Source organism: Xyrauchen texanus, chromosome 30, assembly GCF_025860055.1.
Source record: "Xyrauchen texanus isolate HMW12.3.18 chromosome 30, RBS_HiC_50CHRs, whole genome shotgun sequence".
NCBI classification, from domain to species: domain Eukaryota; kingdom Metazoa; phylum Chordata; class Actinopteri; order Cypriniformes; family Catostomidae; genus Xyrauchen; species Xyrauchen texanus.
The window spans coordinates 25,954,367-25,969,105 of NC_068305.1; the positions used below are offsets into that span (position 1 = coordinate 25,954,367).

At 36.0% G+C, this 14,739-nt stretch overlaps 1 protein-coding gene across 2 annotated transcripts; it reads left to right on the forward strand.

The window, feature by feature from the left end:
- The first annotated feature begins 4,597 nt into the window (after window positions 1-4,597).
- On the forward strand, window positions 4,598-14,733 carry LOC127624404 (KATNB1-like protein 1). 2 transcript variants are annotated; one of them, XM_052099222.1, is made up of 4 exons: window positions 4,598-4,853; window positions 12,913-13,040; window positions 13,189-13,226; window positions 13,855-14,733. In XM_052099222.1, the coding sequence occupies exons 1-4, from the start codon at window positions 4,838-4,840 to the stop codon at window positions 14,147-14,149; spliced, it is 477 nt and encodes a 158-aa protein (XP_051955182.1). In that variant the 5' UTR covers window positions 4,598-4,837; the 3' UTR covers window positions 14,150-14,733. The 2 variants fall into 2 exon arrangements, with proteins under 2 accessions (XP_051955182.1, XP_051955183.1); XM_052099223.1 differs by lacking the exon at window positions 4,598-4,853 and adding an exon at window positions 11,849-12,007.
- The last annotated feature ends 6 nt before the right edge of the window (window positions 14,734-14,739 follow it).

Consider the following 14,739-nt stretch of genomic DNA (forward strand, 5'->3'; position numbering starts at 1 on the left):
AAGTCTAAAATTTATTTTTCTTACTAACACACTAAAGCTGAAGATATAAATAAATGTTTTTGTGAAACATCTTAAGTGCCTAAAACCTTTGCACAGTACTGTATATATACTTTTTTTTTATCGGCAGATGAGTTTTCAGAGAATGCAGCCCCTGGCCATACCAGTCTTCTTTTTTATTTCTAAATCACAAATTACAAGGAATTAAAGCAATGTCCTCCTCTGGCTTTATGTCTTATAATGATAACACTATTTAACACAATTTTTGTCCCTGGGTATTAAGTGTTATTTCCTTATTGCTTATGCCTCAAAAGTATAGAAAATGGCCATTATTCCCCACAAACTTTGCTTTTGTGTCCAGGACATTGATATTTTTAAATGTACCTGTTTCCAATTAGAAAACGGGTGAATTTGTGTCTTTTCATTGACATAAAGTCAGAAAAAAAACATTTGAATCCAAATTAACATGTATTTATATAGTAATACCAAAATCAATACAAAAGATTTATAAGTGAGTAGTTTTTCAAGATTTACAATTATACTGTAAATCACTTTCACGAATTAGCCCCAAAATGTAGTATCCCATCATTTTCTCGTTATACTGTCCTTGGTAGTGGCGTTCAAAGTCCAGTATATCCTGATGGAAGCCCTCGCATTGCTCCTCCGATTATGCTCCCATGTTCTCCTTGAATTTATTAAGATGAGCATCAAGGATATGGACTTTGAGGGACATCCTACAACCCATTATTATTTTGTTCTTCACCAGAGTCTCAACCAGCTCCATATAGTTTTCAGCCCAGTGATTGCCCAGGAAGCCCCTAACCACTGAGATAAAGTTGTTCCAAGCCACTTTCTCCTTACCAGTGAGCTTCTTGGGGAATTCATTGCACTCCAGGATCTTCTTTATCTGTGGTTCGACGAAGACACCGGCTTTGACCTTTGCCTCTAGAAGGTACTAGAAGGCTGCCAACTCCTTATCTAGAGATCTGACAAATTATTTCATAAGGCCAAATTTGATGTGCAGTGGTGGCATCTGCACCTTCCAGGGGACAACAGTGGCTCCCACTTGACGTTGTTCCTCCCTACAGAGAACGCTGACCGCTGTGGCCAGTCCCGCCTGTGGTAGTGCGCCTTGGTGTCTCTGCTGTCCCAAAGGCAAAGATAGTAGGGAAACTTGGTAAAACCGCCTTGGAGACCCATCAGGAATGCCACCATTTTGAAGTCTTCTATGACCTCCCAGCCATACTCATCATACTTCAAGGTGTCCAGCAAGGTCTTGATGCTGTTGTAATCCTTTTTGAGGTGCACCAAGTGAGCCAGGGGAAGAGATGGGTACTTGTTACCATTATGGAGCAGCACGGCTTTGAGGCACCTGGATGAGCTGTCAATGAAGAGGCGCCACTCATTCTGGTTACAGGCAATTCAGATTGGCTCGAAGAGAATGGTCACAATGGTGTGTTTCAGGGCCTCGTTCCCCAATAACGATTGATCTTAGCTGTTAAGATTGTTTTCTACAATCTTCGAACATTCGTTATTTTTTATGTTAAAAACTGACTGAACGAGCGAGGACGCACTATAAGTTCTACTTAAAAGAGTCGCTGTCCTTGTGACAGTGCTGAAATGTGAATCTATAGTGCTGCTCGTCATTGTAACTTTATTATATTTGTGCATAACTTTACAATCATTTGTAATTTACCTTGCAAATATTTAAAATATATACATTTTCTGAAATATTTGACATAATTAACCACATATTTAAATATTGTTTTACAACAATTTTGTGCAGAACGCCTCCATTATCAGGTGTTCCTGTGTAATATTTAGTTTTCACAAATTTCTCTTGAGATTAAAGCTTCCTGGATTAGTGAAGACAGCGGAGGCCCTTTGTCTGCTCCTGCTGTATACAAGCATTCACTGAATATTACGAGGTTCACCATGTTATCATGCAGCGCAAAATAAGGAGACGTTTAGAAGATGCGCTTTAGGGACATTCACCATTAAATACTACAGATCACTCGTAAATCTATGAGCATTTTCAAGTACTACTTAAGTTACGATAAGATACGCTTTTGGGAAACGAGGACCAGGTCAGTTTCTCTCGATTTGTGAAATATTCTCAGCAATTTGGGTGTGATTCTAAAATATGGGACAAACGGCATCACGTATGGATTTCATACTGAAATGTTTTCCCTTAATTACAGGACAATTCCTTATTTTCCAGAACGTTTGGAATATTTCATTAATTAATTTTACCTGATACTGCTTCACAGTGCCGCCATCAGGATTTATGGACAGCGGGACAAAATTTTTCAAAAAGTTTTATTAATTTAATAAAACAACAACAAAAACAGCAACCCCTACTTACTGCAGCACTGCCCTCATTCACATCCACTCCAGCACTGTCCAACACCACCCACCCATCCTTGTGTTACTCACTCACTCACTCACTCAGTGTTTAGTGATGCTAGTCTCTCCCTCAGTTTCTGATAGAGGGTGATATCATATGAAGAGTCTGATTATTTTCTTGCTGATTTCAGGCCTAAAAAATTAGCTAATTGCAAGCTTTAGAAATTCCAGCAGGTTGCAATATAATTGCCTTATAAGTATGGATGGTATCGTTAGGATTTTATCAGTACTATTACTCCGATCGATACTCCTTATCAGTTTGTTTTTTATCAATTGTTAAATAATTGATAAAAATATATAATTTGTTTAAAAGAATGTTGTTTCTAGAGTAGCAACAGCAATGTTTACAACAGCAAAGTCACTATATAAACAATCAATATCTCACTGGAAACAAATCTAAAATGTCAATAAAATAATTGTATCCAATGGCTATGAAGAAAGCAGAGATAGGCTATTTTATAAGTCAGTAAGTAAAATTTCTTTGCTTGATCTCATTAAGGGTCAACTATAGACCTTTGCATGCCCCCCCGGGCCTTGGGCCCGGGGTCATCTGTACACTTTGTCCCCCCCTGACGGCGGGCCTGCTTATTCAGCATGAGAGTGATTCTCTCACTCACTGTCATAAATTCTCTCAGTCGATGATGGCGGTGACAACGGTTGTCAGGTGCGGGGAATGGTACAATTCAAGTGATTATGCAACAATTTCAACAAAGAATCTCCAGTTTCACAAAACAGTATACAATACAGTTGGAGACTAACACGACAGTAGATTATGGACTTCTGAAGCAGCAAAACAAGTGGGTATACTGAGGGTATATGCACATATTGATCCTTAGAAGTCGTTATATGCAAACAACCCTGGGGAAAAGTAATCATATGGTATATACATGCGTATGGCCCCAACTACACCACTGCCTATAACAAGTAAAACTGATTTAAATAATGTACTTCATTCTTCATCATTCTTTTAAAAGCTTTTCTTGGTTAACAACCCTTGATTTTGCATCTTAAATATAAAAATAGACAATAATTAACAAACTTATTTCTTTAAAAAAAAACAACACCATGTAAACATACATGAGATAAAGACTGCAGTTGTTTTACTAGTCTGACAAAAGCTGAAACATTTTTGTATATCCTCATTGGGTCACTATGTTGGGATGGCATAATGCTCATTTTACCTTAAATGTAACTTTTCTTTTGTCAGGAATTGAACTTTTTCTTTTGCATGATGCTGCATCCACACTACATGGTGCCTACTGACCAGTGAAATATAAGTAAAATTATTGATTACAACTTTGAATTTACACCAAATTATATAATATTTTATGGTAATCCTTATTCTAGATCATTTACCTGTGTGTAGGTATGTGTTTTGGTCTGGTCTTAGACTTGAGGTCTACAGGTGCTCCAGGGCTTGTTGATATAGATACTTGAACCTTTGCTGAAACACTATGCACATGCCCCTACGGACTGATCCGCACTGAATGAACTCTTCATAAATTCTATTTATGCACTCTTCATAAATCCTATTGCATGAACGTCCAAAGAAAACGGCTGAATCAAGGGGGCTACATGAAATCAAAACAAAGCAGTTGAGCCAGACAGGATGCCAGTTGAGGTAGTCATTGCCCTTATTCATGGCCAATCACATGCTTGATATATGGACACCAGAGTGTCAGTTTTGTGGTCCAACACTTACAGAATAAAATGTATGGGCATTAATGGGAAAGTGAACCCTGACTCATATTACTGGCATAGAAGCATGGCTTCTTTACAGTAATTATGAATCTTCTTCTGTTTGGACAGTTTATTTGTGCTTTAGGTGGGCATTACAAAGGAACACCATAATCTCATCAGTGTATTTATTCAAAGTCTGGATTAATGTCAGGTTAACCAAGCAATGTTATTGAGTTCACAAATCAATTGTGTCACGTGTATTCAGGTTTAGCACCAAAATAGTAGGGTTAGAGGGTTTGAAAATAGGCTACAGTAAAGATGACTAGTTAAACTATAACTAATGCTTATTTGTAATATGAATCTCCCTGTTTAAACATTATATTGCATAATGTGCACATGATTAGACCTGAGAGGAATGTTAGAGATTAGTCTAGTCATTCAACTTGGAAAGGTATACAAAAACTGAAGATATACAGGCTCCTGAACAGTGACTCATTAGAGCAGAAGCATCTGGCTGCCTAACAGTTAACTAAATGCTCACTGTGCAGGGACTAAAATACAGCTCCTCTACATACACTTTAGTTTCTAAAGCTTTATATCACCATCTGGTGGTTGTAGGGCATGTGGTGTTCTGAAAGCTGACCAGGAGTCATTTTTACCTGTTTTAAACCATTGTTGGGATCTTCAGTGAGTGCTAAATACTACCCACATTGTCAGCTGAAGCTGTAGAACAAATCCCAAATACTCAGTCAAGATGTTACAACCTCTACGTAAGTGATAACAATTTCACTCTTTTAAACAATACAATTACAAGCAATTGGGTGATAAAACATATTTAGTCATTAAGATAGAACCAGAGCCACTACAACATTTGTCATTTTGTTTCCAATTGCTGACATGTTTTTAATTGCTTTCCAGCAGTTGATTTACACACTGTAAAAAAAATCCTGTTGTTTTTACAAAAAAAATCTGGCAGCTGTGGTTGCCAGAATAATTATGTAAAAAATACAGTTAGAATGTAAACCACTTTACAGAAAAGCCTGTACATTTTACAGTTTAAAATGGTCGTAAATTTACATGGTGGCACTGTAAAAAAAAAAAAAACAATTCTGTTAAATTTACAGTAAAACAAAAACATAAACATGCCTTCTGAAACTGTTAAAATCTGTTGTTTACTTTATACAGTAGTTGTTAATCACAGTAGTGACTACAGAAGGACACATGATGACATGAAGTTATCTATAGTGGCTCTTCCAGGAGCAATAATCAATGAAAGTGTAGAGACATTGATCACTATCACTCACACAAACACTAAACACCATCATGGTAACACATGTGAGATTTAAATAATGCAGTAAATATTAACTAAACTACATAAAATATAACACAGAACACCCCAAATACATAACCGATATTAAAAATATGATGAATCTTAACAATTCCCATAAAATATAATGAAATGTAATGGGTCATGCAGGGAACTGTGGGAATGCCCGATTACTGGTTTTTTTACTGTAATTTTAACAATAGTTTACAGTAAAAAGTACATGTACTCACTTGTTCTTTTTACCATTAATTATACAGGAAAATCTTACTTTTTACATATATATTATTTTATTTTATTGTAAAAACAACTGTATTGTCTTTTAAAATATATTAAAACATTATACTGTATATTTTACAGTTAATATTTGCTAATCAATTAACATTTTATTTCTGTAGCATTTTACAGTATTTTACTGTTAAAATAACTGAAATTTTACAGTGCATAAAGGCATGCTTGTATATGAACATTTGATTGATAAAATACTAGGCTGGGGACAAATGGTCTACCTCTGACATATTTATGTGTATTGTAACATCCAGAAAAAATGTCTTTCCCTTGGCAGTAAGAAAAAACAATATCATAAATGTAAAAATAGTGACTTATATTTCTTTCTTTTTTTAAGTACTATTAAAAATGTCAGTAAATATAAAGTTAGCACAAAGAACAATCCTATAAATCATTAAACGGAGGATTTCTTACTTTTTAACTGACTATATTAATAATTAATACTCTCTCCACTGTCCTTAATATATAACAAAGGATCAGTGACATTTTTATTATCTTTCTTGGCTTTAGACGCTACATTGTAAAGCCATGGTTATGCTGCTGAATCTCTCATATTTTTTACATTTATCTACAGGACAATCGGTACCCTTTGGGCTATCTGCCTGATTCCAGGTTTTGTCATTAGAGGCTAAATGAGAGCCAATGTCTTGAAATCTCAGTGATCTCAGCAGTCTGCTGAAGAGGAGAATAGATTAAGAGAATAAAGAGGGATTCAGAGGCACAGATGGGAACAGAATGTGTCAAACACATTCCCATCTTTACTACTTATCCTGCTCAGATGTTACATCACATGTGGAAGTCTGCCTAGTCATGCAAATACATTTTCAAGTCAGATCGCATGTCATATTTTGCACATTGAAGAAACAAAATATTACAAGCGTTTTTTTTTTTTGTTTGTTTGTTTTTTGAACAGTGAAAGGGATAGATCACACAAAAATAAAAAGTCTGTTATTATTTATTCACCTTCATGTTTTGGGCAAAATATCCTATAATCTGCTTTCAACTTGCATCCTGAAAAATGTTTATTTGCTTCGTTACTTATTGATTATTTGTGTTATTTTGAAATTATACACAGCAGCTGGATATAAAATGTAGTGCTTGCCTAAACAGGTTTGCTTTTTGTTACTTTGTCTCACAAATTCTAAAAAGCTGAACCAGAAAAGTTCAAAACTATTTATTTTTAAAAGGGCAATGAAATGACATTGTAATTCAGCCTACCTCAAAGATAAAATATATATTACCATGTCATCACATGCAAATACTGTGATGACATATTCAGTATGTGTGACATACTGTATATTTGTATGACATTAAACAATTTGGCAAAGGACACAGCCAGCATTACATTGAAGTAATATAAAGTAATGAAGTTGTCATAAGACAGTCAGATATTGCACTGCCTCAGAATTTTCTTCATGGAGCACCCTAAAAGCAACAATAAAGCATCGTGTTGGGCACACAATTACTATGTCATCAGTTGTCTCGCAAGGTGCACCACAGTCACACGCTGGGTAATCTGCAGCTCAGAGGCTAATATCTGTTCGTCAGATAATAGCATGTTCAAGAGCAACAGTCTGTATCAATGTTTGACAGTTGGTTCACACTTAAGGCACATGATGTGTTTACATCCATGTTCATTTATTTTTTTGTGATAAGACAATGTCTGACAGATTTTCTTGTTGAAAGGTCTTCAGACTTCAGAAGTTGATTAGGCTGACATGGATAAATTATTGATTATAACTGACAACAAAATTAAAATTTAAAATCTTGCTTGAATTTTGTACCTGTGAGATCAAATCTTCTAAATATGTCTCATATGTTTATGTGAATTTAATGCTGTTTTAGAATATTTTATTTTAAATAAGGACAGTAAGGAATGTATTTTGTTCCCCAGAGTCTTATATTTCCATTCCAATAAAAATGCTAAGTCTGTTTATCCTTCACATTTTTTTTTTTAATTATTATTTTTTTGGTTGAAACCATTTTTACACATTTTGAAATAGTAGCTATTATTGAACCCTAATAGTGACTCTTGAAAGAGTAACTATTATTATTCTAAAAAATTATGTGCAACCCAAATAACTTGTGGAACTGGTTGGTACATTTTTGTGGCTGTCTGAATATGAGGCCTAATGTGGGATATTATATCCAATTTTCCCTGTCAGTTCAGCTGCTTTTTATTTTTTGATCCGTGGTTAGATTTGTGTTTCCTGACACATTCTTCAAGAAATGGCATTGATTTTTCATCTTAACTTCAGTCATTGTTTACTTTTAGAACAGAAGTCAGATAAATGAAAAAAATGGCTGTCTGCTCGCAGTTAGCAGCTTATTGAAGCTGTTTTATTTCAAAAACATATAAGTTCCTATTGTCACATTAAATAAAGGGATACAAAATCCTGCATTATTCATATCTGTCTACATCTGTCCCTACAAATGGTGCAGTCTGCATTAGCTGACTAGTGAATATTTGACAAGCCTTTGTTTTACATACAGTGAATTCAGGCTACTCTTCACCAACGGTCAATGAAATTTCAATCCGTGTGCCAACAGAAAGTAGTTGTTGGAACAGTTGAGATTAATTTGCCAGTTGTCTAAAGGACATGACAATTTCACATCTGAATGAGCAAGGTAGATACTAAGATTGTAAACCTTATGTGAGGAATACTGTACTCTAAATGATTAATGTTATATAATTATTATAATTATCATGAAGCAATAGAAAACATTTGACCCCAAACCTGAGGCTTTTTTCATGTACACAAGTGAAATGCCAGCCTACCTTTCCACTTTATTTAAGCAAGCACTTATCCATATCAATCACTAATCTACCTGTAGGTACAACTTTGTCTTTGGATAACAGAATATACTCTATGTTGGCTTTTGAACCATTGAAACAATAATTATTTTATTTTATTAATTATTTACCTGCAGGTAAAACCAAGAAAAAGATCAAATAGATCAAAAGGGATTCATCTTTTTCACTGTGGTTGCATTTTAATTTTGATACTATAAATAGTTAATTTTCCACAATATCAAAAGACTCACCATGAGAATACATAGCTAAACATTTGTCTTTTACAGATTGCCAGTTCTTTCCAAATGAAGTGTTAGTACTATGTGGCAATATTTACCATGTCAAATACATCTACACACAGTCCAAGCTCAGGCTGAAAATGACTATCTTTAAGTTTCTATGAGTTTCTATTTTCACCAATGCCTATCAGTGGCATTGGTGAAAATATGATTCATCCTTGGAATTTGTCTGTATTCACCTTTGAATGGGACGTGTTTGATGTGAACCTCAAATAACTGTGCTACTGTAAGTGTTTACACCATGGTACTGTTGTTCAAAGGTCATGGATACTTAACTTACTACAATTTGCATTGTAGTAATCATGGTTTTCTTTCATGGCCTAATGATCACATCAGTATTGGTAAACAGACTGCCAATAGTCAAATAATTGTATTTAACATTTTAAAACAATAGGTGTATAAAAACAAGCAAGGACATCCCCCTCAATATTTATACCATGATCACTGGAAACATGTAAATTGTTCACACTGTATTCACACTGATAATCCCTATACCCTATTCCCTTTGAAGATCTCACCATCCACTGTGAGAGCTCTGGAGGGCTGAAAGGTGTGCGGCTCAAAAATAGTGGTAATAAAATATTTTATTTTATTGGAAATTCTGTTTGGAACGACCCTACAGCTTGGCTACCATTATTATTACTCCCAACCAAGTGCCCTGCAAAGGCATAATTTTTGCTTTCAAAGTGGCCACAAATCCCCAAGACTACATTACATTGACAGAATGTTCAAATGAGCTGAGTTTGTGTTGGAATGCTCGTGCTTTTTTTCTGACTGTAAGACATGTGAAAATTTCTATCTTGAAGCATTTAAATTATTTTAAACTTTCAATCAAGGTTTTGTCAAATCAAGATTACGTTTGTCTCAACAATCTTAATGTTTCTAGTTTAATCAATACATTTCCACAATTTGTGTGTGAAAATAATATATCAACGTTTTATTCTCCCCAAACACCTAAGCCAATCTATTTGTTTGCAATAGAGGGAAAACATGCAGATAAAGCATGTTTAGTGAACACTGTGATTTCCATTGATACCAAGTATTAGTGTCATGATTCACTGTTGTCTGCCCTGTGTTTCTCCCCTGTCATCTGTTCCCGGACTACAGTTCCCATAAATCCCTGCCCTCATCACTGCCAGCTGTCTTTCATTGTCCTCACCTGTGTTTCATTCAGTCATTATCCTTTGTGTAGGCCTACATAAATGCCCTGTTGTTTCCTTGTTCTTTGTCAGTTGTTGTATGTGTTTTGACCTCCCGAATATTACCTTTGTCATTCGTAGATGTTTCCTCCTGTTTATGTTCTTGTTTCCCGTCGCGGATGTTTTATAAAAACCCTAGCCGCACCTAGATCCAGCTCTAGCGTCACAATTAGTGAGTTCGGCCAAAATAACTTCCTCTCCTTGCTCTATAGAAATGTATGATATTACAATTCAGCGCATCAAATACAATATATGTGTGTGTGTGTGTGTGTGTGTGTGTGTGTGTGTATTTGTGTATAAATGCGATGTATGTATGCATGGTTTTATACTATCTTAAAAACGATTATTGATCATGTTTCTGCACTCAAAGAGGTTAGAGTAAAATTGCATCATAATAGCTTGTAATATAAAACCATGAGATCTTCATAATGACGGAGCTGCAAATGAAAAGTAGCTGTCCATACTTTAAATCTTCAGAAATGTTGTCAGTATTTTCAAACATTTTTTTTATTGCAGTGGACATGGTTGTAATGTAATGATGATTAGGAGACCTCAAAACCCTGTTGTATCACATTTACAACACACATTTTCAACATTATTTTTTTTCTATTAAATAAAAAGTTGGCACATGTTGCTTCAATTCGGTAAAAAAAAAAAAATGTAAATCAAAGAGATCAAAATCAGAAAAGATTTCATATTAAAAAAAAAACATTTGCATCACAATACAAGGGTAACCATTTTGGAAATGAAATTACAAGGTCTTCTTCTTCCAGAAGAGCACATCAACTTTAATCAGGAGGCAGTAGACATCTAGTACACTGCATACAACAGGTTTTCATGTTGATGATGTAGAGGCATTATTATTAATGTATCAAATATGATACGAGTGTGTCTCAAAACAATTTAATTAGAATCAGGGGGCCTTTAAGATGGCTGGGGGCCCTCACAGTCATGGGGCCCTATTGAATGGGCCTTGTCTAGGCTTTGGGGTCCACATATTCAAGCATATATAAACATGAATATTTTTTTATTTTTTTTAGTTGATGGGCTGTGAGACCTTGCACCCCAGGGCCCCCTTGGGCTCTTGGATTTCAAGAGCCCCTGGGCACTGGCCCTATTGGCCCGTTCCATAATTCACCTATGTTCTTCTTAACCTCAGCAGTCACATGGCCAATGGTCATGGCCATTACAGTGCTATTTATTAAGGCCCCAGTGTGATCTTTTAAAACTGTCTTTCATCAAAGAGAAGGTGATCAATAACAAGCGTCATACTAATCATAGCCCAGATCGAGTTCTTTCATTTCTATATGTATGTAAGCCTAGATTATATACCATGTGTTTATCTACAGTATATATGTATTTTACACTGTAAAATCGAATTAGTTGACCTTTCAAACTTTTAACATATCATATTTCAATTGGGTTATAGCACATCTTATAGAATTTAATTTGAGCAGCAATATGCCCCCAATACATAGCTTAACACATTATCATATTTTCTTTATGTTTCAACTTGTAGAAATGTACGTTTTTACAGAAGTGAAGCTACACACTGCCGCAGTTTTGTACTGGATGTTTTACTTCAGGGAAGAAGAAATGCAATAATTTCTTTACAAAAAATACATAAATAAAAAAATGACACCTGTTTCCAGTCAAACAAAATTGCCAAAAGTAAGCGGCCCTTCGTTAACAGAATAGGAGGGTGAATTTTTTTCAACATGTCAACATGTCGCTCTGGCTTTTATGTATAGTGCATACTTTTATTAATTAATTCATTTATTTATTTAGCTGATTGAACAAAGCAGTTCCATTCGGCCCCATCAGATGTCGCTAAATACCCAGTCTAATGCTTCACCCATCCCACAGTCGGTCGCAGCATTTCAAGTTTGTATTTGTTTGAATGATCATTCGTTCCCTCGGCAATCCACCAACATTTCATTTGCTTCCTGAATTTCCTCAGACACGTTGTGGGACATATAGCGTGCTCTGAGATGCATAGACAACTTTATAAAATGCTGTGGTAGGTGCTTATGAAATTCTTAATGCAGACAATGTTTTACGCGTTACATGTTTTGTACGTGCTAAGTCCTTCTTTGCTAGCAGGTGATTAGCCTAACTTGTTTGTTTAGTGACTAGCTATCTGGCGTTTTATCTTTTTTTAATGTATTCAGGTCAGTTGGAACAGCAGGCTAATCTCTAGACTTGGCTTTTGCAATTTACTGAAAGATACATTATTGATTTCTTGAGAAAATGTGGTTTACTTAATTAGCTCGCTCGTGCTCACAGACCCTTAAACTTAACAGCAACGCCACATCATTGGAGGCCTAAACCTTCGTCTGACAGATGTCTAGACATTTACCAGGTATATTACCAATATATGTTTTGTTTTGTTGGGCTTTTTTTTATCTGAGACTCGTTAATGATGTTTTAAAAGAGTACGTATTTTCTTTCTTTAATCGCTACGTGCTCTGCAGTAAGACGTCGGTTTGAAAATTACAAAGCATCTCTTTTGTATGTGGTAGTTGGATGGGATGTGTCTAACGAATATTTGCGCACATTTGTCACCTGAATGACATGAATCGCTTAACTTGTGCATAACGTATTTAGCATGGTCTAGATAGCTTCAAAATATAATTACTTGAGAAACAGCCCTTACTGATGTGCTTTATTAAGCCACACGCAACATCCGCTATTATGGCAAAAACAACTCCATTTAAATATTTATTTCTTAAGATCAGTTGACTTGGATCAATGATAATATTATTATAGGGTGATTTAATAGGCAGTCTAGAGAAGCCACACAGTCAATACATTGATCACATTTTTAACCACAGCTGTTTGGTCGGTGCAAATGTGCATTTAGTCGGTTTTGATCTGCTTGCACCCTTTGCCAGCTGATGTGTGTTGTTTGCCATTGTTCTCCAGAGTCCCTTATTATGGCCACTGGAAGTCATGTTGGGAGTAACACAGAAGTCCACAGGCTTAAGCAGGCCCAGACCCATGAACTTCTCAAACGTATGGTTTGTTCTGGAGATGAGAAGAACATGAGGGAAGTGAGTGAGGTCATTCAAAGTCCATACTGAGAGGAAACTATTCAAAAGCCAAATATTGTTTGTAATATATGCTTAGTGATGTTATGTGCCTTAGCAATTGTTTTTCAATATTTTAGCAATGCTAATTTTATCTGTTGACTCTTTTTAGGTGGATTATTTACTCAAGGACGAATCAGATCAAGAGAGGTATGTTTTTGAGCTATAGCAAAGCAACCTCCATAACATTTTGTTTAATTGCAATTCCTGCTGACTTGCAACTTGCTGTGGCACTGGCATCCACACTGACAAAATTACAAACACCCATTTAAAGGGATAGTTTACCCACAAAGGAAAATTCTCTCATGCCACCCCAGATGTGTAGGACTTTCTTCTGTAGAACACAAATAAAGATTTGTTGATGAATCAGCTCTGTAGGTCCAGACAATGCAAGTGAATGGTGAATTAATGTAAAATATTTGAAGCTCTAAAATGCACATAAAGGCAGCATAAAAGTAATGCATATGACTCTAGTGGTTTTATCGATGTCTTCTTTAGCGATCTACTTGGTTTTGGGTGAGAACAGAGCAAAATATATATATATACATATTTTTCATTGTATATCTTGCTATTGCAGTCTCTTGGCCCGATCATGATTTTAAGCTCAATTACACTTTGTGTGGACCAAAAGAGCTGTGATATTCTTCTAAAAATCTTTGTGTTCTGCAGTAGGAAGTCATACACATATGGGATGGCATAAGGTTAAATATATAATGAGAAAATTTAGATTTTTGTGTGAACTAATACTTAAAGGTATTTGTTACCCTCCATCCTACAGATTTCCAGTGGGCCATTGTGTGCACAAATACAGCAAAGCAAAACAAGTGGTGGTTAGCAAGAAGAAAACGCATCTCTTCAGGGTTGGATCAGGAATATGTCGGAGATCAATCATTGCATGCAAGACGTCTGACATGGCAAACAAAGAGAATGAACTGACCTGTGCTGATGATGTGCAGGCTATTCTTTATAGTGACAATTGTGGGTTCCCTGTGAACTTAATAGAGACCTCAAAAATGGCAGGAGCTGGCTCCAAGTATAGTGATTATTTTACTGAGGTGAGTTATTTTCAGTGATAGCGCTTGAATTTGGTCTAGAGTTTAATATACCATTTGATGTTGTTACCCCAACCTTGTTGTTTTTATTCTATGTTGGTGATGGTGGTAAGTGGTGATCTGGAAAATTCCTGTGGTTATTCTCAGGTGGTTTTCACACTGGGCACATTTGCTGTGGTCTGAATCTGAGCATGATCGTTCTTCTGCAGAACACAAAGACTTATTGATGAATATCTCAGCTCTGTAGGTTCTCACAATGCAATTGAATGGTGATCAGACCTTTTTAGCTCCAAAAATCGCATAAAGGAAACCGAAGTAATCCATAAGACTTGTGTGGTTAAAGCCATATCTTAAGAAGCGATATAATAGGGGCCTGGGTAGCTCAGAGAGTAAAGATGCTGACTACCACCCCTGGAGTTGTGAGTTTGAATCCAGGATGTGTTGAGTGACTCCAGTCAGGCTTCCTAAGCAACCAAATTAGCCCGGTTGCTAGGGAGGGTAGAGTCACATGGGCTAACCTCCTCTTGGTCGCTATAATGTGTGGTTCTCGCTCCTGTTGGTGTGCGGGGTGAGTTGTGCGTGGATGACGTGGAGAATAGCGTGGGCTTCCA